At 44.8% G+C, this 22,940-nt stretch overlaps 1 protein-coding gene across 9 annotated transcripts in view; it reads right to left on the bottom strand.

Annotated features, from left to right (window-relative positions):
* The window catches only part of LOC138983755 (diacylglycerol kinase delta-like), a 144,916-nt gene that overhangs the window by 28,306 nt on the left and 93,670 nt on the right, over positions 1–22,940 (bottom strand). For 7 of the 9 annotated variants that reach the window (XM_070357067.1, XM_070357066.1, XM_070357068.1 and 4 more), the window contains 15 exons: positions 18,491–18,626; positions 14,809–14,915; positions 12,909–13,034; positions 11,763–11,942; positions 11,427–11,509; positions 11,102–11,210; positions 10,818–10,957; positions 10,303–10,455; positions 8,173–8,266; positions 7,163–7,240; positions 5,467–5,586; positions 4,499–4,583; positions 4,060–4,128; positions 1,339–1,539; positions 700–900 (listed from right to left, as the gene is read on the bottom strand). In XM_070357067.1, the coding sequence (XP_070213168.1) occupies positions 700–900; positions 1,339–1,539; positions 4,060–4,128; positions 4,499–4,583; positions 5,467–5,586; positions 7,163–7,240; positions 8,173–8,266; positions 10,303–10,455; positions 10,818–10,957; positions 11,102–11,210; positions 11,427–11,509; positions 11,763–11,942; positions 12,909–13,034; positions 14,809–14,915; positions 18,491–18,626 (1,882 nt within the window). Of the gene's footprint in view, positions 1–699; positions 901–1,338; positions 1,540–4,059; positions 4,129–4,498; positions 4,584–5,466; positions 5,587–7,162; positions 7,241–8,172; positions 8,267–10,302; positions 10,456–10,817; positions 10,958–11,101; positions 11,211–11,426; positions 11,510–11,762; positions 11,943–12,908; positions 13,035–14,808; positions 14,916–18,490; positions 18,627–20,537; positions 20,989–22,940 lie in introns of those variants that run through there. The other 2 variants (XM_070357072.1, XM_070357069.1) reach the window with 2 other exon arrangements.

Genomic DNA, 22,940 nt, shown 5'->3' with positions numbered 1-22,940 from the left:
CAAGCAAGTCTGGCAGGGACCTGTTTTTCCACTGCTTATGATGCCAAAGTCACCGAGACAAACGTCATTATAGAAACAAAAAATCATGCTCGCTAATTACTCTCGATGAATTTTTAGAACTAACACGTCACGCCACACTTTCAGAGTGACGTTTCTTTACTTTGACGTAATAGATTGCACGAGGCTTTAGAAGAGATCGAGGTTCCAAAACAAGCATCTTCAATTTAGCCGCGCCTCGACTGCAGGACATTTTCATTAAAATACACGTAAATACAGTATGTAGGATAAACAGAATACTACATGGCTTGCTGTTTCGTACCAGATTTACACTCGTTGCTTTTTCAAATAGTGAACAGCTCGCTTTCGCTCGCAGTTCAATATTTTAAAAAACAACTCGTGTAAATCTGGTACGACAGAGCAAGCCATGTAGTATTCTCTATGGTTCATGTCTGGAGGTCATCGGATCTTGGAAGTGTGTGAATTTTCGAACTCCAGCTTTTTGTCACACATCTAAGAAATGTTTTTCTATATTTAGATCTGAACATGACTCCGTTGTGACCTTGAAATTTGACCAGAGTCAAGCAGACCTCGGTCATGTTGGGTTGTGATCCAACCTTAAATTTTCAAAAGTTCAGTTACATTTATGAGCCTAACTTGACCCCGACATTTCCTACTGTACAGGCACTCTGACTGACAGACCTGGTAAGGTGGTAGAGTCGGCAAAGGGCAGGCGTAGCTTGGGAATGGGCGGTGCGGTGGTGGTGGCGGTGGTGGGGTTGGTATCAGCAGGCGGTGTGTCAGCGGCTTTGGCGTGGAGCTTGGAGTCGACGCTGGCCGAGCGGTTGAAGGTGCTCATGCTGCTGATCCGACGTGACGCCGGGCCCACCGGTGACCGTGACCCTGTCAACAACACTAGGGTTTGTATTGCATCTGACAGACATCTCAGGCTATCTACTTTTAACCTGTCAACAAAAACACTCAGGGTTTTTTCCCCAAGATCTCAGGCTAAATTCTTTTAACCCTTTCACTTCATTTGATGAGTCTGGCTGAGATTTTAGGCTGTCTTCTTTGTCTATTTTATTTTGTTACTTGTGAACACATGAATGCTTGCTGACTCGGCATGAAATGACTGATGGTTCAATTCCCTTCCATCCAACACCAGCAAGGCTGACACGGAACCTAGCTACATTTTCATGAAAGAAAAACCAACCAACTTAACAATGGCCGACCAGAACAACAAGAACAACAAGAGCAGAGGATCAAACGGAGACACAAAGCAAATTGTTCCTAAAGCTGTTCTGCAAGGTAGTGGTGGTGTGAAGGGGATTCTTAACTGACCTGGTGGTTGTAGCTGTGCTGCTGATGGTAGTAGCGGTGGCGGCGGTGGGGTGGAGGATGGGGACGGGGGGTGGTGGTCAAGCTCGGTGGCGAAGATGGCAAAGCTGGGCGCTGACCTTGACGTCTCCTTGGCCGCCTGGATCTCCAGCTGTCGGTTGTCAGCAAGCATCTCCAGGGTCTGGGCGTTCTGCTCGTCCACCGCTGTCATCAAAGACATCATTGTCATACATGTAATAATAATAATTGTCAGTAAGTACTGGTGTCACATTTTAGGCTGATGTGAAACAGTTGATTGGCTAATGGCAATGCACTTAAAACTGTTCTTGGAGTGCGCTAACAGTTCCAGACAGTGTATTCATCCGCCCTTTGCCTTGCTATGCCTGTGCCCCTTTTTTCGAATAGAGAAGATTCTTCTCATCCTCCGTGTTAGTGACATGTAGCTTATCTTCTAAACATTACCAAATGATGCTTGACCCTAAATTTCCCGCGGCTAAAAGCAGAAGTGTTTTTACTGACAGATTTCGAGCTTGACCATGCAGCATTAATTTTGGAAGTCGACTGATTTGATTGACTGTCCCACGAAGATGTAGCAGACGATAGCGTCAGTTTAGTACTGAAATGAACGGTTTCGCATATTTCAAGACAATTACGATGTAAACAGAACACGCGAAGGCTTCAAAACATTCTTACCATGTAATCATATTACCAACCTCCCAGATGAATGCAGCTACGTTGCGAGAAATAACATGCCAACTTTATTTGTTGCGAATGAGCAAACCAACGTGTCACTTTGATATCAGGGGACGTCACTCAGTTGCTTGGGGATTGTTCATTTTTTGGGAGCATAGAACATTCTGGTACATGTTTTTCTACGAACAATTAACTGAATATTAAAACGAAACTGTATGCTTACCGGTACATTTAGCATAACTGTAACTCATACTGTTAGTTGCTACTCGATAAAACGGTGCACAGGGTAATCAAATCGTAAAACGCATGGTCGGCGAATAAACCGCCAATACCCCCGAAATTTGCAAAGCCGGCACACACACAATAGTAGATCTAACTCGTCCTGTCCACAATTTATCCAAACGCCCGCAGAAAAATGCCTTGTCAAACGTTCTAATCTATTGTCGTTACTGACAATATCGTTATTGAAACAATCACAGTGCGCCAAGAGATCTATAGAGCAAATCTTGAAAATGATTGAACTCAGCGCTACTCGCTTCGTTCAATAATTCACTTTCTCGATTTGCTCTATAAATCTCTTAGCTCACTGTGATGTCTCAATAACTTAAATAATAGAACACACTAAGTCAAATACTAATAATACAACACACTAAGTCAAATACTAATAATACAAGTCAAATGCAAGATACACATTGTATTCAAATCAAGTGGCAGGAAACAGTCAGGCTTAAAAAAAAAGTCAGTTGGCAGCCAGCATCTCTAGGGTCTGGGCATTTTGCTAATCATTTTAGTAATGGAAAATTAGGGTTAGGGTTAGGGTTGTAAAAAAAATGCTGTACATGTAGTAACATTTTGTTCACATCAAATGTCATGAAACAGTATCACAAAACATTTATTTCATGGCTCTGACTGTCTTGCCAGAGACTGAACTCAATCAACGCGTTCTGAGACAAGTTTTCACTTACTTGTCTGTCTTGTCAACCATAAAGACCTTTTGGGTCAATGTACTCGTGAACGTCTGGTTTTGTTAAAATTAAAACGTTCCGGTACCTTACCATTCTTTTTTTCATTCATAAAACAGTAAGGCCTAAAATAATGGTGTGGTTACAGTCAGAAGACCTAACCTAGCTTTTTCCTGCCGACCCTCAACTTCTCTCTGTTAATTTTGTTACACAGACACATACACACACTTTTGAAAAGAAGGAACTGGCTGAACTATTCTATCTATGACTTTACAAACTAAACAGGTATGTACACAAACAGTGCTAAGTTTGAGGTTTATACAATGTTTGGGATTCCATGCATTTGGGGTCTTGGTTATGTTCACAAGCCATTTTAACCTTTGGGTAAGTTTTGACTAAATGTAACATTGACGAGGAATCCAGACGAGAGTGAGTGAGTGAGTGAGTGAGTGTGTGTGTGTGTGTGTGTGTGTGTGTGTGTGTGTGTGTGTGTGAGTGAGTGTGAGTGTGTGTGTGTGTGTGTGTGGTGTGTGTTGTGTGTGTGTGCGCATGCGTTTGTGCGTGTGTGTGTAGAGCGATTCCCAGAAAACTACTGGACCAATCTTTATGAAACTTTACATGGGAGTTCCTGCAAATGATATCACCCGACATTTTTATTAATTTTTTCGATAAATGTCTTAGATGACGGCGTATCCGGATTTTTGTAAATGTTTAGGCGGCACTATCACACCCTCATTTTTTGAACAAATTGATTAACATTTTGGACAAGCAATCTTCGACGAAGCCCGGACTATGGGACTGCATTTCAGCTTGGAAGCTTACATTTTTTTTGATGAGTTTGGTCATTAAAAATCTAAAAACTCTATTTCAAAATTAAAATTTTAGTAAGCGATCAAAAAAGGATTTCATCTTATTCTTTATCATTTTCTGATTAAAAAAAACATATAGATATGTTATGTTTGGATTAATAAACAAGCTCAGAAAGATAAAAAGAATACAGAAAAGCGCGCTTTTCTATTAAGCCCTGTAAGCTACTGCGCTATACTGGTTTGTCATTTCAAGCGATCACCTGAACATGAAACATAGTGTGTCAGCGCTTTCAGTCTTGGTTGAGGGGTATCTGCGAAGCATTGTCTTCCTGAAATGCAGTGCGTTCAGTTTCATTCTGTGACAGATTTAACTAAATGGATTAATTTTGCTTTTTCTTTTCTTGTCAATGCTTTTCAGACCTTTAAGTCAATGTGAGCAATTTAGTAAAGCAGTACGCAACAAAAGATTCTAGTTGATGCAACAAATATTTTAAATAATTAGAAAGGGAAAAACAGAGAGAAAGAGAGAGAGAGAGAGAGAGAGAGAGAGAGAGAGAGAGAGAGAGAGAGAGAGAGAGAGAGAGAGAGAGAGAGAGAGAGAGAGAGAGAGAGAGAGAGAGAGAAACACACACACATGCCAACAGACAGGCTAAGAAAGGTAGAGGAAGAGAGACAGACAATAACTCCTATTCTTCCTACCTTTCTCTGTGTGTTCGATGATCTGTCTTACGGCTTTCTTCAAACTGTTGGCGCGCGACATGAGAGCATCTCGAGCTTTGAATGCCTGCACACACAAACATCAACATATCATCCACCTATACAAAGCCACCCCATTCAACCTCAGGTACAGTGGAACCCCCCTTTAAAGACTCCCATATGTAAGATCCCTCCCTTTCAAGACCTTTATTTCCTGTCTTTCTGTTCATAGTAAATGTACCCCCATTTTAACCATTCACTCCCTTTAACACTTTCTACCCCACCTATGTCGACCAAGTTTTTTTTAGCCGAGACCAGCTATGCTGCAGCAGGTCACTCAGAATTGTAGTAACTGTGTAGTAACTGTGTATCAACACGATGGAATGCAGGCGTTAGATCGACGTTACAGGAAGCGACTGAAGTGACTGTGTGTATGGATATATCCACACCAGGTCAGATAGTCATATGAGTGGGTACGGACCAGGTCAGATAGAGCCATATGAGTGGGTACGGATATATCCGTACCTGTGAGACAATGAGTTAAAGACCTGCTTTTCTCAGATTCTTGGAGGTCTTAAGAGAGAGGTTCCACTGTATCCTCTTCTAGTCCATCCCCTGAGAGGTGCTGGGTTTGCCAGTGTGGTGGACATACCTAGCATGGCAATATCAACCTTTTCTTTTCACATAAACATGAGAAAAGGCAATGTGAGAACAAGACAAAAAAGAGAGATCTAAAATGGTTTACGTTAACTGGGCATGGGAGACTTGACAAGCCCAGCACAGTGTCGGACACACAGACAGAAGAGTGGTTAGAGACCTACAGACGAACGAACAAACAGACAGTCGGACGGACCAACACAGACTGACTGACTGACAGACAGACAGACAGACAGACAGACAGACAGACAGACAGACAGACAGACAGACAGGCAGACCGATTGACAATCAGACAGACAGGCCTTCAGACTTACACTGACTGGCTTGGGCTTGGTGGGTGGGGTGAGAACGCCCGGCACAGTGTCCAGGTCGAGGGGAGAACTGACCGCTTGCTGCTGGATTTCCGCCAGTGCTGCTTCTTCCTCCTCCTCGTCCTGTACAACGCACACCACGACACGTTACACACAGCTCACATCGTTATAAAACACTACACAGTCATAGCTTTTCCCACCCACAGGAATTCACACAGCTGTGGTCAATGTATCCTCGTGATCCACTACCCGTGACACCGCTATTTTAAAGAAAAAAAAACGGAAGAAGAAAAGCAACCTGCACACACAGTTTTCTATTAAATGTTCCCCTGTCTGCTTAGTGACTGTAGACTACGCCATCCCCACGACTGTGGGTGACTATGCGCCCATGGTTTTAAGGAGGGAATTTCCTGATTCAACGACTGAGGGTGCCTTTCGCCCACATACACTCGACAGCAGTTACTCAACAGCAGTAAATGGCTGCAAACAACATGAAATGAAATAAAGAATACCTAGTCATTTGGTTGCGAAATAATGGGTCACTTTGTCTTTGCCAGTCCGGGTTATCGACTACACACGGAAGACATAGTGGGGCCGTGCAGACCCATGCTTCTCAAAGATGCACGCTTTTCCTTCTTTGAGAAACATGGGTCTGCACGGCCCCACGATGTTTGTAGTCTAAATTTGACTCTTTTTTTTGTATTACTTCTCGCTGAAATTTTAGGACAGAAGAGCTTTTTAGGTGCCTGAGGCATCTTTAAAAGCTCATTAAAAAATTCCAACTAGTTTAAGAGATATTTGCAATTAAACACCCTTCTGGGTCCACACGGACCCACGACCACCTGCGAGGGTTAATGGAAGTGTGGGTGCCTGAGTTTGTTTGTTTGTTTGTTTGCTTAACGCCCAGCCGACCACGAAGGGCCATATCAGGGCGGTGCTGCTTTGACATATAACGTGCGCCACACACAAGACAGAAGTCGCAGCACAGGCTTCATGTCTCACCCAGTCACATTATTCTGACACCGGACCAACCAGTCCTAGCACTAACCCCATAATGCCAGACGCCAGGCAGAGCAGCCACTAGATTGCCAATTTTAAAGTCTTAGGTATCAATCAATCAATCAATGACGCTTATATCGCGCATATTCCGTGGGTACAGTTCTAGGCGCTCTGCAGTGATGCCGTGTGAGATGAAATTTTATACGGCCAGTAGATTGCAGCCATTTCGGCGCATATTTACCTTTCACGGCCTATTATTCCAAGTCACACGGGTATAGGTAGACAATTATTAACTGTGCCTAAGCAATTTTGCCAGGAAAGACCCTTTTGTCAATCGTGGGATCTTTAACGTGCACACCCAATGTAGTGTACACGGGGGGAGGGTTCGGACACCGAAGAGAGTCTGCACACAAAGTTGACTCCGAAATAAATTTCCGCCGAACCTGGGATCGAACTCACGCTGACAGCGGCCAACTGAATACAAATCCAGTGCGCTACCAACTGAGCTATATCCCCGCCCGGGGTTCGAACCCACGACATCCCGATCACGGGGCGGACGCCTTACCACTAGGCCAACCGTGCCGGTGTGGGTGCCTGAGTCACCCAGACCCATCGGTGAAGGTTAATTAACAGAGCAGTTGGCCAACTACCGGTGTTAGGCTATTGTTGGACCCCCAGGAGACAGCGATCAACCACTCACCTCCGACCTGGCTGAAGCCTGAGATTCCTGGTTGAGTGTTGTGAGCAAGCTCTCCAGTTTTTCATTGAGAACGGCACACTGAAAACAAAGACAGTCAGTATGTCACACCCAGCTGTCAGTCAACCCACTTCCACCACTGCTACTCTCGCTACAGCAACTTGTGGTGCCTGCATGAATACAGAAAGACAGCTCTGTCAGGTGACAACACCAGCGGCTCCCGTCGCCCTTACTTAAACCTTCACAAATCTTTAAACTTCAAGTCATAAATTACATATGTTATTTACGAAAAATGTGTAAAAGCCTGGTCTTAAATCACAGACGTTAGTTACAGAAAAGTGAGAAAGCCGGGTCTTAAATTCCAGGTTATTTACGAGAAATGAGATAAAGCAGGGTCATGCGTCTGTAATGTGTAGGGGTAGTGTGCAGCTGTAATGTGTAGGGGTAGTGTGCAGCTGTAATGTGTAGGGGTAGTGTGCAGCTGTAATGTGTAGGGGTAGTGTGTAGCTGTAATGTGTAGGGGTAGTGTGTAGCTGTAATGTGTAGGGGTAGTGTGTCGCTGTAAAGTGTAGGGGTAGTGTGTCGCTGTAATGTGTAGGGGTAGTGTGTAGCTGTAATGTGTAGGGGTAGTGTGTAGCTGTAATGTGTAGGGGTAGTGTGTAGCTGTAATGTGTAGGGGTAGTGTGTAGCTGTAATGTGTAGGGGTAGTGTGTAGCTGTAATGTGTAGGGGTAGTGTGTAGCTGTAATGTGTAGGGGTAGTGTGTAACTGTAATGTGCAGGGGTAGTGCGTAGAATGTAATCCCTTTATGATGCTGTACATTTCGTTTCTATCAAACAATTCACTCATCATGTCCTCATTTTACAAAACATATCGTCAGTTAAAAAAATGATAAGACAATTACCAATACCAAACATCTGTCTGAAACTGAAAACAAATTCAAAGAATGAAGGGAACTAAAAGATGTAAGAGGCAGGCAACACTATTACACTAAAAAACATCAACAAACATTACCTTCGTTGCAATGTCTTTGGAGTCTTTTTCTGAGTCGTTTTCATGTGCCTGTGCCACTTTGGCAACAAAGGCTTTGACAGTTTCACATAACACTCTGCAACATAAACAACGAAGGCTTTGATGATCAGCAAACAGACACACCATTCACAACACAGCACAGAGCACACAGGACACACACCATTCACAACACAGCACACAGGACACAGGACACACACACACACCATTCACAACACAGCACACAGGACACAGGACACACACACACACACACACACACACACACACACACACACACACACACACACACACACACACACACACACACACACACACCATTCACAACACACCACTCATTCACATCTAGTTGTCACACAACAGTCATTATGTGTTTGGTAAATGGAGGTCTCTTGATTCATGAATGGCTCATTCACGAAACGCTGTAAACAATGTAAGTGTGATTTGTACAATGTGAGTGTGATCAGCCAAAAGACAGGTCTTTGTCTTGTCGTGGCTTCCTGCCAGCACCAAAGCCGTGCAAACAACCAACACAGTGAGTGACCCCCTCTTTCTGTCAGCCTTTACAACATTCTTTTTCTTTATTTGGTGTTTTACGTCGTTTTCAACCACGAAGGTTATATCGCGACGGGGGAAGGGGGGAGATGGGATAGAGCCACTTGTCAATTGTTTCTTGTTCACAAAAGCACTAATCAAAAATTTGCTCCAGGGGCTTGCAACGTAGTACAATATATTACCTTACTGGGAGAATGCAAGTTTCCATTACAAAGGACTTAACATTTCTTACATACTGCTTGACTAAAATCTTTACAAAAATTGACTATATTCTATACAAGAAACACTACCTTTACAACAGCAGTTGTGACCCATAAGCTAAGTTTTCACACCCCAAATTTCTATTTCTGATGGAAGAAATTTGTGCGGCTTATCAGCTGTCAGCACCTTTTGCATGTTGCAAGGATAAAATGCTTTTTTTCTTCTAAAAACAGGGGAATGTGTGTGTATGTGTGTGTGTGCGCGTGCGTGCTTGCATACGTTTGTAACAGTACTGTCTGGTCAAATGGGTCAAAATAGCCATTTCTGCACTTTCGCTGCTTGTGGAAGACACTTCAAATACTCCTATGATACGAGTGATAAATATCAAGCCTACCGACAAACTGCCACATTTTCGCGTTTCGTTACATTTTCATATAATTTTCTCAAGCAATGGGAACTCCATGCACGTGTCGCTATTTTTCATCTGTGCCCTGCTTGTAGCGTTTTGTGGCGAAAGAGGACTTGCGGCAGACAAAGAGGACGAGAAGAAAGTAAGCCGGTATACACTTAATGCAATTGTGGCAAACTATCATTCATTGAATGTGTTGCATTGTAGTGATCTAAACTTGGCCAAAAAATTATTGCAACAAATTTCAAACCCAAATTAAAGCATTAATCCCCATGTCATTTTATTAACACTTTATATGCCAGAGAACGCCGTTCACTTAACCTTCAGGATCACCATTTGGATTAAATATTTCTTTTACAGGGATCACGTGACCGCCGCTCAAGTAAGGGTACCCTCAAAATCGACCAGACAAAAACGGAAGAGCCGAATGAAAAAATCGACAAAAAAATCACAATAGGCAAAACTTTGCAACTTTGACATACGAGAAGAAAGTCAAACCAATTATCTACCCTGAACAGATTGTTTTGTTTTGCTACCTTGCGTATTTCGCGTGCTATGCTATTCCTACTGATGCAGGTGTCGATCGCAAGAGCGGTCAAAAACGGGACTTTTTGCATCATTTTTTAGGGGTATCAGACAAAAAAGTCTGCACTTTAGCAATGACTTGGTGGATTGCTTTGAAACTTTTAGAATATTTTACTAACATACTAGAGATACTTCGAGTGAAATGATGGATTGTTACAGGTGTTTGTTAAAATGTTATGCAATTTTTCGAAAGAAGTTTTTAATCTCGTCATAGGATTGTTCCCTTGGGTCCAAAAAATGTATGTATGTATGTATGTATGTGTGTATGTGTGTATGTGTGTGTGTGTGTGTGTGTGTGTGTGTGTGTGTGTGTGTGTAAGTGTCGAATGCGCTGTATGGCCTTGCAGGCTGTTAAATGCGGTACTGACTTTGCGGATGATATGATGACCTGGTGGTCGTGACAGTGGAGGATCTTGGACAGGTGGTCGGCCACGGAATCCTCGTACTGCGAGATGGGGTCCATCTGCTGCGACAGCTTGCGGGGCGGCGGCATGTTGCCTTCGTACGTCCATATACTCCACCTGCAGCACACGTTACCATGGTTACACACATGTATCTTGTTTCCTGAGACCAATGTCACAGGCCCTACACTGCTAACATCAAGTTAGCACACAGACAGACACACTGACACAGAGACAGACGCACAGACAGACACACAGACAGACACACACACACAAACAGACAGACGCACAGACAGTCACACACACACAAACACGCAACAGACAGATGCACACACACACACCCACACACAAACAGCCTGCTTTTCAAAGCCAACAAGCCAGCATGGCTAACTTGCGATACAGACTGATACGTTCACTGTCATTAAAGTAAATGTGCCTCATCCAGCCAACAGACAGATCATACTGGAGTTAGTGTGCCCTACCTGTCGAGCATTTTGATCTGAGAGTGTTCAAACTTCTCCAGTGCTGCAGGTAACTGTGTGTCGTCGTCAAACGCCGCTCCCCAGCCCAGCACTCTGGCCAGGTCGTTGCCCGTACCAAACGGTAACACTCCCACTTGGCACTGGAACACACAGTAACACATTGTAACACACAGTAACACCATGTAACATACAGTTCAGTTGATCAGTTCACTACAACACACAAACATCAAAGCACAGAAAGTTAGTCAATGTAACAGTGTGTTGGGGGGCGGTGTCAGCCTCACCTGTTTGTGAAGGTCGAGTTTGTCGATCTCTGCCAGCACCCACCCTATGCTGCCGTCACCGCCACAGATCAAGATACGGAATGAGTCGAATCGTTGGAACAGCTTCAGCCTGAAACACACCACAGTCAGCCCTCAGTCACAAACTTCCACATCATATTGTACTGAACACCCCAACCCTACCCTTGAAATAAAAGTACCAAAGTTCGCTGCACCTCGCAGTCTTGGAGAACACTGACTGTCTTGAGTGTGTAAAATCTCACACGTTGGTCCAAAATAGAAATAAGGTATATTATATATAGTAAGGTATATGACACGTGTGACTTACCCGGGGTAGGGCCCGCCGTTCATGAGATCAAACACTTGGGCTGGGTTGAGCAGCTGCTTGAACCGTCGTAAAAATTTCACTCCCTGGAAACACAAAGCCAAAACATCTTAACAATCTCCCTAAACACATGGCCAAACACACACACACACACACACATGTAGACATACACACACAAACACACACATGAACATACACAGATGCAGGCATGCAAGCACACACACACACAGACTAACACACAGACACACATTCTGGCACGCAGGCACACACACACACACATAAACCCCGCTAAGACACTCACCCCCCCCCCCCCCCCCCCCGCACACGTTGCTACAGTACCTGATTGTCTCCACTCTTGGTGTTGACGTAGACGAGGAGGGGGGAGGTGCCGGGGGGTCGCGTTCCCTCCCAGTACCCGTCCGAGTCGATGCTGCTGATGGCTGTTGGGGGCAGGATAGACAGGCGACACTGACCCAGCGGACACTTCCTGGGGTAGCTGTCCCGACACCCCACGTGGATCTGTACAACACACACATTACAGGGAGGTTAGACAGGGAGGAGGGGGTGTGCAGGATGGACAGGCGACACTGACCTTTACTGGTGTAACTGTCCCAACACCCAACGTGGATCTGTACAACACACACACAAAACTTCATTTCCTTTCCTTTCCTTTACTTTCCTTTATTATAGATGTCGTTGATTCTTTTCATAGATGCATGTGTTGGATGTGCTTGGCAGGAGTGAACGTTTCTCAATTGCAATTGTCAAAACGAATTTCCAACTCTGGGCAATAAAATATTCTGTATTCTATTCCATTGCTGGGAAATTCAGGTCGCTTCTTGCCAGTGGAAAGCTAGCAGCAGCAAGATTTGCACTTCCCAGGTGTTTGCTTAAGTGTAATCTGCAGCCACCTGCACTTATGGCAGAATGACCGATGGGCAGATTGGACAGGCGAAAGAGACCCAGCAGACATTACAAAAGAGACATGAAGATGGCTTCACAAAACCGATCACAAGCAAATTAAAGGGGAAAAGGGAGAGAGAGAAGAGCTAGAAATCACTGACCATGACCAAGCACCATAGGGTGACAGGTGGGGACTAGAAATCACTGACCATGGCCAAGCACCATAGGGTGACAGGTGGGGACTAGAAATCACTGACCATGGCCAAGCACCATAGGGTGACAGGTGGGGACTAGAAATCACTGACCATGGCCAAGCACCATAGGGTGACAGGTGGGGACTAGAAATCACTGACCATGGCCAAGCACCATAGGGTGACAGGTGGGGACGGGCATCAGAGGGTGATAGGGGGAGGGGCTTTGATGGGGGAGAGGGTGGGGTAGGAAGAAAGGCCAATCACTGACATTTCTCTGTATGAGATAATAAAGTATTCGTATTCGTAACTACGACCATAGGGTGACATGTGGGGTGCGGAGGCTTTGATGGGGGAGAGGGAGGGTCTGGAAGAAAGAGAAATGACTGACCATGGCCCTGCACCAGAGACAGCGGTAGTCCTGCAGTCTGAGTACACTGCCGCACGTCTTGTCGCACACCATGCACTTGGCGCTGACCGGCAGGTTGCCCTCCATCCATTGGTGGGGCATGGAGATCTGAAACACACAGTGTCGTTACAATACAATACAATACATCCTCTGGTGGGGCATGGAGATCTGAAACACACAGTGTTGTTACAATACAATACATCCTCTGGTGGGGCATGGAGATCTGAAACACACAGTGTTGTTACAATACAATACAATAATCCTCTGGTGGGGCATGGAGATCTGAAACACACAGTGTTGTTACAATACATCCTCTGGTGGGGCATGGAGATCTGAAACACACAGTGTTGTTACAATACAATACAATACATCCTCTGGTGGGGCATGGAGATCTGAAACACACATTGTTGTTACAATACAATACAATACATCCTCTGGTGGGGCATGGAGATCTGAAACACACAGTGTTGTTACAATACAATACAATACATCCTCTGGTGGGGCATGGAGATCTGAAACACACAGTGTTGTTACAATACAATACAATACATCCTCTGGTGGGGCATGGAGATCTGAAACACACAGTGTTGTTACAATACAATACATCCTCTGGTGGGGCATGGAGATCTGAAACACACAGTGTTGTTACAATACAATACAATAATCCTCTGGTGGGGCATGGAGATCTGAAACACACAGTGTTGTTACAATACATCCTCTGGTGGGGCATGGAGATCTGAAACACACAGTGTTGTTACAATACAATACAATACATCCTCTGGTGGGGCATGGAGATCTGAAACACACAGTGTTGTTACAATACAATACATCCTCTGGTGGGGCATGGAGATCTGAAACACACAGTGTTGTTACAATACAATACAATAATCCTCTGGTGGGGCATGGAGATCTGAAACACACAGTGTTGTTACAATACATCCTCTGGTGGGGCATGGAGATCTGAAACACACAGTGTTGTTACAATACAATACAATACATCCTCTGGTGGGGCATGGAGATCTGAAACACACAGTGTTGTTACAATACAATACAATACATCCTCTGGTGGGGCATGGAGATCTGAAACACACAGTGTTGTTACAATACAATACAATACATCCTCTGGTGGGGCATGGAGATCTGAAACACACAGTGTTGTTACAATACAATACAATACATCCTCTGGTGGGGCATGGAGATCTGAAACACACAGTGTTGTTACAATACAATACAATACATCCTCTGGTGGGGCATGGAGATCTGAAACACACAGTGTTGTTACAATACAATACAATACATCCTCTGGTGGGGCATGGAGATCTGAAACACACAGTGTTGTTACAATACAATACAATACATCCTCTGGTGGGGCATGGAGATCTGAAACACACAGTGTTGTTACAATACAATACAATACATTCTCTGGTGGGGCATGGAGATCTGAAACACACAGTGTTGTTACAATACAATACAATACATTCTCTGGTGGGGCATGGAGATCTGAAACACACAGTGTTGTTACAATACAATACAATACATCCTCTGGTGGGGCATGGAGATCTGAAACACACAGTGTTGTTACAATACAATACAATACATCCTCTGGTGGGGCATGGGATCTATTTCCCAGAGTCAACTTTGTGCAGACTCTCTTCCGTGTCCCATGGGTACGCATGTGCACAATACAGAACTCAAGTTCACAGCGAAAAGTCTCAGTGCTTGGAAACATGAATACACGCATGTAGAAAAAATGGGTAGCGCTGTACTGTTTGGCAGCTCGCTTTTCCCAGTGAAAAAGCAGCCCGAATTTCCAGGAGGGGAACCTCACAGGACTTTTTGAAATATTATCCTTATCATCCTTATAGGTGTGCCCTATACTCACCCCATCTTCATCCTCGATGATGTCTTTCCCTATAGAGGCCAAACAGGTCCACTTGCAGTTGGTCGGTGCCCGCACCGCGCACCGCTTGTGGGCCTTGAACTTGCACACTGCAACGAGTCAACAGTATAGGGCATCAAACATGGGGTGCCAAGCACACGGCATCAGTTACTGATACAAGAAGGAAGAAATGTGTTATTTACTACTTTTTAGGGACGGAAAACCAAACAAATACAAAATGAAAAAAAAAGTTAAATGACAATATTTTGTTCATATCGATTTTGTGTGCATAGTATGTATACCTTCTGTCACCATAAAAGTCACATTAGTTCTGTCCAGGAAGGAAGATGAGTTTAGAGGCCAGGTACCACACACACACACACACACACACACACACACACACACACACACTCACACACACACACACACACATATATAAAATAAATACGTTTGTTGAATATGGTAGGGAAATAAATGGCCTTTCCAGTCATAGAACTGGTTTTACAATAAACGGCCTCATCACAAAGATCTGTACTTAAACGTAGAAGCCTAGTTTTGCATGAGGGGTAGTAAGGAAACCCCACCTCATTATAGTCTACTTCCACTGACCCCTTGTTTGACCAGGAAGTGCCCGTCAGGTAACATTGACAGGTGTACACACAGCCTGTATAAGGCCAAAAAAAAAATAGTCTGTTTACGGTAACCCGACCGACCCTATTTTTTTCGCGCGACCCTAGACTTTTTTTGGCATTTGGGAAAAAAACCCAAAAAAACCGTAAAAATATGGGTTTTTGGAAGAAAAAAAAAAAAAAATAAAAAAAAAAAAATCCCGACCTACCGACCCTACTTTTTGGGCCTATGTTACCGTAAACAGACCTTTTTTTTGTGGCCCAACTGACCCACATTATTCCCCTGTCACACATCACAGCAACTGGAATAGGAACACCTCATCAACACCTGAAGGGAAAACTGTGACTGTTGAGGACCAGTAGGTGAATGAAGGAGAGAAGAGGCTGTGGGTTTGAACTGCTTTTGCATCGACTCCTTCCTCACAAGACAACCCCACTTCCTGTCTGCCACCCAACACACCCTGCGTGGGGAAGGGGGGGGGGGAGGGGGGGAGAGGGGGGGGGAGAGGGGGGGAGAGATGGTGAGAGGGGGAGAGATAGGAGAAAGAGAGGGTGGAGAGGGGGAGAGATAGGAGAAAGAGAGGGGGGAGAGATGGAGAGAGAGGGGGAGAGATAGGAGAAAGAGAGGGTGGAGAGGGGGAGAGATAGAAAGAGAGGGGGGAGAGATAGAGGAAAGAGAGGGGGGAGAGATAGGAGAAAGAGAGGGTGGAGAGGGGGAGAAATAGAAGAAAGAGAGGGGGAGAGGGGAGAGATAGGAGAAAGAGAGGGTGGAGAGGGGGAGAGAGGGTGGAGAGGGGGAGAGATAGTAGAAAGAGAGGGGGGAGAGATAGGAGAAAGAGAGGGTGGAGAGATAGTAGAAAGAGAGGGGGGAGAGGGGGAGAGATAGGAGAAAGAGAGGGTGGAGAGATAGTAGAAAGAGAGGGGGGAGAGATAGGAGAAAGAGAGGGTGGAGAGATAGTAGAAAGAGAGGGGGGGTGAGGGGGAGAGATAGGAGAAAGAGAGGGTGGAGAGATAGGAGAAAGAGAGGGTGGAGAGGGGGGGGAGATAGTAGAAAGAGAGGGGGAGAGGGGGAGAGATAGGAGAAAGAGAAGGGGGAGAGATAGTAGAAAGAGAGAGGGGAGAGGGGGAGAGATAGGAGAAAGAGAGGGTGGAGAGATAGGAGAAAGAGAGGGTGGAGAGGGGGAGAGATAGGAGAAAGAGAGGGTGGAGAGGGTGGAGAGGGGGCCCAGTAGCTCAGTTGGTAGAGCACTGGACTTGTGATCGAAAGGTCGCAGGTTCGAATTCGGGCCATGACGGACACGGTCAACTTTATGTGCAGACCCAGAGACGGAAGCCATGTCCCACCCCAGTGTCATCACAATGGCACGTAAAAGACCTTGGTCATTCTGCCATAAGTGCAGGTGGCTGATTACACCTAAACACGCAGACACCTGGGTAGCGCGACTCCGTTGCTGCTAGCTTTCCACTGGGAGGAAGCGACCCGAATTTCCCAGCGATGGGATAATAAAGTAATGAAAATGAAAATGAAAATGAAATAGGAGAAAGAGAGGGTGGAGAAAACGGGGTGCGGACGGAGGGGGCAGAGAAATTGTGTGGGCTTTAAGGTGTGCTCATCACACCCACCTTTATTTTGTCTCTGTGTTCAAACAACAGTCCTATTCTAAATGGGGAGCTGGAGACAAGGGGAATGACACACACACATCATGAATACAATCACTCCTATTTTTGGATCCCCCCACCAGATTTTTATTTAAAATTTTTTTTTTTTTAAGAAAATACAACTACATTTGTACATTGCACCGTTCAAGCAATGAAATTCTGTGTTTCCCTGTTTCTCTCTCCCAGGCACTGTCTCTCTCTCTCTGTGCTTATCAAGCTTCTGCTACTTTCTATTCAGGGATTAGCCGTGTCAAGGTCAGATAGAGAAAGGCAGCTTCCTAGCTGACTCCCCGTGTGCACACACGCTCCTTGTAAGAGGAGGGGGGGGGGGGGGGGGCACGCACTGGGAATATACTGACTTTCTCACAGAGAGAGAGGGGGAGAGAGGGGTAGAGAGGAGGGAGGGAGAGAGAGAGGGAAGGAGGGAGAGAGAGATGCGGGAGGGAGGGAGAGAGAGAGAGAGGGGAGGGAGGGAGGGAGAGAGAGAGAGAGAGAGAGAGAGAGAGAGAGAGAGGACGAGCTACGATTGAAGGTGATGACGCAACAGACACAGGGAAATCAATGCTCCAAATCCAATGGAAAACATTACCAACACAACTCCTTCTACCCCCTCCCTCATACAGCAGAAGACGAGGACGGTGGAAGATGTACATAGCGGCTCAGCGGGCAGAACTGTGTGGCCTGGCGACAGGGGCAAGTTTCATGAAATCGCGGTGGTCACACTAACAGTCGGACCGCTTCGTCACCCCACTGCGATTTTCCGAACACGCTGCTTGAAGACAACAGCACTGAAATCGGACAACTAACTGGCCCGTGGAAAGAGGCACAGCAAGCCGACTGCAGTCTTTGTCATGAAAGCCCATTTCGTTGAATGACTGCATTTCAGTGGTTCAAGTGCAGTGTACAGACTGTGTCGCTAGCCATGACAGCGGCCCCAGGGCACGACAAGGCATGGTGTTCAAATGCCAGAGGTGAGCCTGTCAAGGACTGACCTCAATCTCCCTTCCCATTCCCGCTGTCGCTGTCTTGATGCACGTGCTCTCTCTCTGCCTCTCTCTATTTCCTTCTCTGTCTGTCTGTCTGTTTCTCTCTCTCTATTTTCTTCTCTGTCTATCTCTATTTCCCTCTCTGTCTCTCTCTCTGACGCTATCTCAGTCTGTGCCATGATTTAAGCCCCGTTCAATCAACAAAGTGATTCTCATACTGTATGTGTGTGTGTATGTGTGTGTGTGTGTGTTTCTCTCTCTCCCTCTCTCTCCCAAACACACACACACACACACACACACACACACACACACACACACACACACACACGACTGACGTTAAAGTATGTAGGCCTGGTGTGGGAACTCACGTACCTTCACAATACAGATTCTCAGACAGACAAGACATCCTACCTTCACAGGACAGGCCATGCGATGTGACCCCAGAGAGCGCCTCACGACAGACGTTGCAGTAGGTAGGCCTGGCATGGGAACACGCGTACCAGTTGTGTTGTCCCGACATCATCTCGGTGTGGCTGGTCTGCCCCTGCTGCAACACACACACAGACAGACACATCAATATCTTACATCGTCTCTGTTTGTTATGTATTTGTTGTTTGTTGCTTTTTTGTTTTTGCTGCTTTTTTATGTGTGTGTGTGTGTTTTTTTTATTTTTTTTTTACACTATCTAATGCGACTGCCACTGATGCAAACACACACCAGGAAGCAAACATCAACATCTGTATCATTCAATGATTTACTTCGTAATTGTTTCACCAGTCTGTCCCTGGTGGCACAAACAACAGGGAAAAAACATCAAGAAGACGAATGAACATAATGACCCCGTGATTCAAACACTGAAACGTCAGGTTGTACATAATGACCCCGTGATTCAAACAATGAAACGTCAGGTTGAAGTGAGGTTCAACATCATAGCCCCTGCTACAACACACCACATGACGAATGAACATAATGACCCCGTGATTCAAACACTGAAACGTCAGGATGTACATAATGACCCCGTGATTCAAACACTGAAACGTCAGGTTGAAGTGAGGTTCAGTATCATAGCCCCTGCTACAACACACCACATGACGGCATTGATCGTATTCGTCACCATCAATCTCTCTCTCTCTCGCTCTCCTTTTCTGCCTGCCTGCCTGCCTGCCTGCCTGCCTGCCTGCCTGTCTGTCTGTCTGCCTGTCATCCTCCACATTAAAATTAAAATTAAAATGACATTGGACATAACAGTACGGTGTTATCGGGCACAGTGGAATGTCACTGATATGATCACTGAGAGTCGTTTGAGAGTCGTTATGGCGACAGGGAAGTGAATAACATTGTTACTGTCAAACTCAATGACTGACATCTCAGACTTGGGTCACACACATATATATGATGTCAGTCATTTCACGATGAACATATTGATGTTGTATTGATAATTCTACCCAATATTGACGGACTGTGTGATGATATCTTCTGCTATGGTCTGTTGAGACAGTGATATCAAAATCGAGACCGGGGGACGAGATTTTGATATCACTGTCGAAACAGACCGATAGCAGAAGATATCGTCACACAGTCAGTCAATGTTAGATATATTGCTAATTCTCTGGACATTTTGTATTTACTGTAAAGAAATTACGAAAGTATTTGTTTCAGTTTTGGCTGTTCCATATCCCTCCCTCTGATTATTATTTCTTTTTGTTCACTCTTTTCTTGTACTTTTCAGTATTTCAAAATGTCTTTTCTTTTAAAAAGTCTTTAGTCACTTGCTCAACTAAATTCTGAGATCATTACATTTTCATATATATTTGTTTGTTTTTAAATGTAGGTGTTTTTGTTCTTGAAGTGGGGAAGCAATAAAGAGGTCGTCGATATCAAAACTGATATCGACGGAAATGTCGTCGATATCACTTTTGCACTGAGCTCAGTTTTGCCCAATTGACCAATGGAAATCCACGTAACATATGAAATAGCAATATTGTGGGTTAGCAGCTGGGACACACACAATCCTACACCCTATATTTCGGCAACCAACATAGTTACACTGTACGATGCTGGTGTTCTCACATCTTGTTCCATTACACAGCATCGCACAACACAACATATAGCAGCACATAACAACACCACACCACACACCGTTAGTCACAAATCACGTTCTAATCCATGTGGGGCACAAACCGTGTCTCTCTATACCCTCCCATACTCACACATCACCTGTACGCACCATAATTATCATCCCCCATACTCACACATCACCTGTACGCACCATAATTATCATCCCCCATACTCACACATCACCTGTACGCACCATAATTATCATCCCCCATACTCACACACTTTCAAAGCATTGTACATAGCCGTTGTACGAGACTATTACAATTATGTAGCATGTACACACACACACACACACACACACACACACACACACACACAAGCGTTCCCTTTCCAACCTTACCAGTATGCGAGAATATTTTTGCCAGGAATAATCTATGTCTCGCTCGTAATCCTCGTCCCAGCACGGCAGACACACGAGATTGCCCATCGTCAATTCAACTTCAGTCTCTCAGGCCACTCTTACCTCGTCAAGTACACACCACACTTCACCAATCGTGTCTCTCAAGGCAACCACCCTTTTCCTTGTTGCAACACTCGCATATTAAAATACACATGCATATTTCACCAATGATATATCCGCATGAAGTTAGTTTTTTCCTCGTTCTCGAGAAGTGCATTGACGTACTTTGTCCATAACACAGGGGCTTGTATCAACGTACCGAGCAATTGAAGTACTCTGCTGCTATGGCCGTACTATGTTTCCTTACTACAATTTGGCTAAAGAGCAGGGTACTTTAATCGACCGGCGCATTGATACAAGCTCCTGTGCTCCACAATACCAGCCGAAAGTCGTGTTTGAAAGCCAGCGGATTGTCTTCCTGTGTTTGACAGACATTTGTATGGATAATGTGACGACCAGACGATTAGCCGTTAAATGTGGTTTGCACGTTCGCTTGTCTGTGGCACAGGCGGGGTTGGGGGGGGGGGGGGGCGGGGGCGGAGGGGGGGGGGGTGCTTTATTGTGTTTTCCCCTCATTCTTGCGATTAAATTGACGCAATATCAGCCGGCGAAAGTCGTGTATGAAAGCCAGCGGAATTTGTCCCTGTATCTATAAATCATTGATTGTTCAAATACCGGAAGACACTCTTCGTCGTGTGCGTTTGACTTCTGACTTGTGTGTGTAGATTGTGACGACCATACAATTGGCCGTTTTAAAGCGGTTTGCACCTTAACTTGTCAGTAGCACAATGGGGGGGGGGGGGGGGGGGGGAGGAGGAGGGAGGGGAGGGGAGGGGGCTTTACCAGGGTCAGTGTTAACCCCACACCCCTGTGCTCGGCCATAGCTTTTGGTCAACACATTTCATTATCTACACAACTAAGTTTTGAGTATCTTAACACACACACTAACACACACACACACACACACACAAACACACACTGTCAACAAAACACAAGAAACCGATACAATCGTAATAACAGTTCACACACACACCTATTCCCACTACACAAACAACAGTCGCAATCACACAGTACATGATCGTCCGGTTGTTTGACTGCACGTTTTGCCCATAACAGTGACATGACTACCAACTTCTTTTCTTCCCTGTAACTGGGAATTCATAACTGAAGACCAAAATCCCCCAACCATTGTACAGTATCCCCTCCCCACGGGGGTTGTGTCAAATCCTTCCTGAGACTTCTCTGTGAAAACCCAGCTCCCAGCGTACGTCATAAACAGACTTCGTTACCTGCACAGGGGAACTTTCACGTCATCAGTGTGAAAATCAGAGAGAGAAGAGAGAGAGAGAGAGAGAGAGAGAGACAGAGAGACAGAGAGACAAGAGAGAGACAGAACGTGCGAACGTGCATACGTTTCAACACACTCCACGAAACTGTCTCATTATTTTTTATGTTGACAAATGTGTGGAGTTGCTCGTTACGTGGGAGAAAAGTAAATCGTGCGGGATGCAGCAACAACATAACAAAGGACCGTGAAGCACAGTCAGTGGAAACAGCCTGGGAAAGTCAAACATATTCACGCTTTGTGCTGCTGACGGTACCTTCTCCTAACATCCACAACTGTGTGGCAAAAATAGAACAAGTCGCGTAAGGCGAAATTACTACATTTAGTCAAGCTGTGGAACTCACAGAATGAAACTGAACGCACTGCATTTTTTCACAATGACCGTAGTCCGCCGCTTGTGCAAAACGGAGTGAAACTGACGAGCCTGTTCAGCGCGGTATAGTGGTTTCGCTGTGCTGCATAGCACGCTTTTCTGTACCTCTCTTCGTTTTAACTTTCTGAGCGTGTTTTTAATCCAAACATATCATATCTATATGTTTTTGGAATCAGGAACCGACAAGGAATAAGATGAAATTGTTTTTAAATCGATTTCGGAAATTTAATTTTGATCATAATTTTTATATTTTTTTTTATTTTCAGAGCTTGTTTTTAATCCAAATATAACATATCTATATGTTTTTGGAATCAGGAAATGATGTAGAATAAGATGAACGTAAATTTGGATCGTTTTATATAAAAAAAAATTATTACAATTTTCAAATTTTTAATGACCAAAGTCATTAATTAATTTTTAAGCCACCAAGCTGAAATGCTATACCGAAAGTCCGGCCTTCGTCAAAGATTGCTTTACAAAAATTTCAATCAATTTGATTAAAAAATGAGGGTGTGACAGTGCCGCCTCAACTTTTACAAAAAGCCGGATATGACGTCACCAAAAGTATTTATAAAAAAAAACAACAAGAAGGGCAAAGCCCATACGACTCACATGCTTTACACAT

This window comes from Littorina saxatilis, linkage group LG13, assembly GCF_037325665.1.
Source record: "Littorina saxatilis isolate snail1 linkage group LG13, US_GU_Lsax_2.0, whole genome shotgun sequence".
NCBI lineage: Eukaryota > Metazoa > Mollusca > Gastropoda > Littorinimorpha > Littorinidae > Littorina > Littorina saxatilis.
This window is presented reverse-complemented; position numbering and strand designations above follow the sequence as displayed.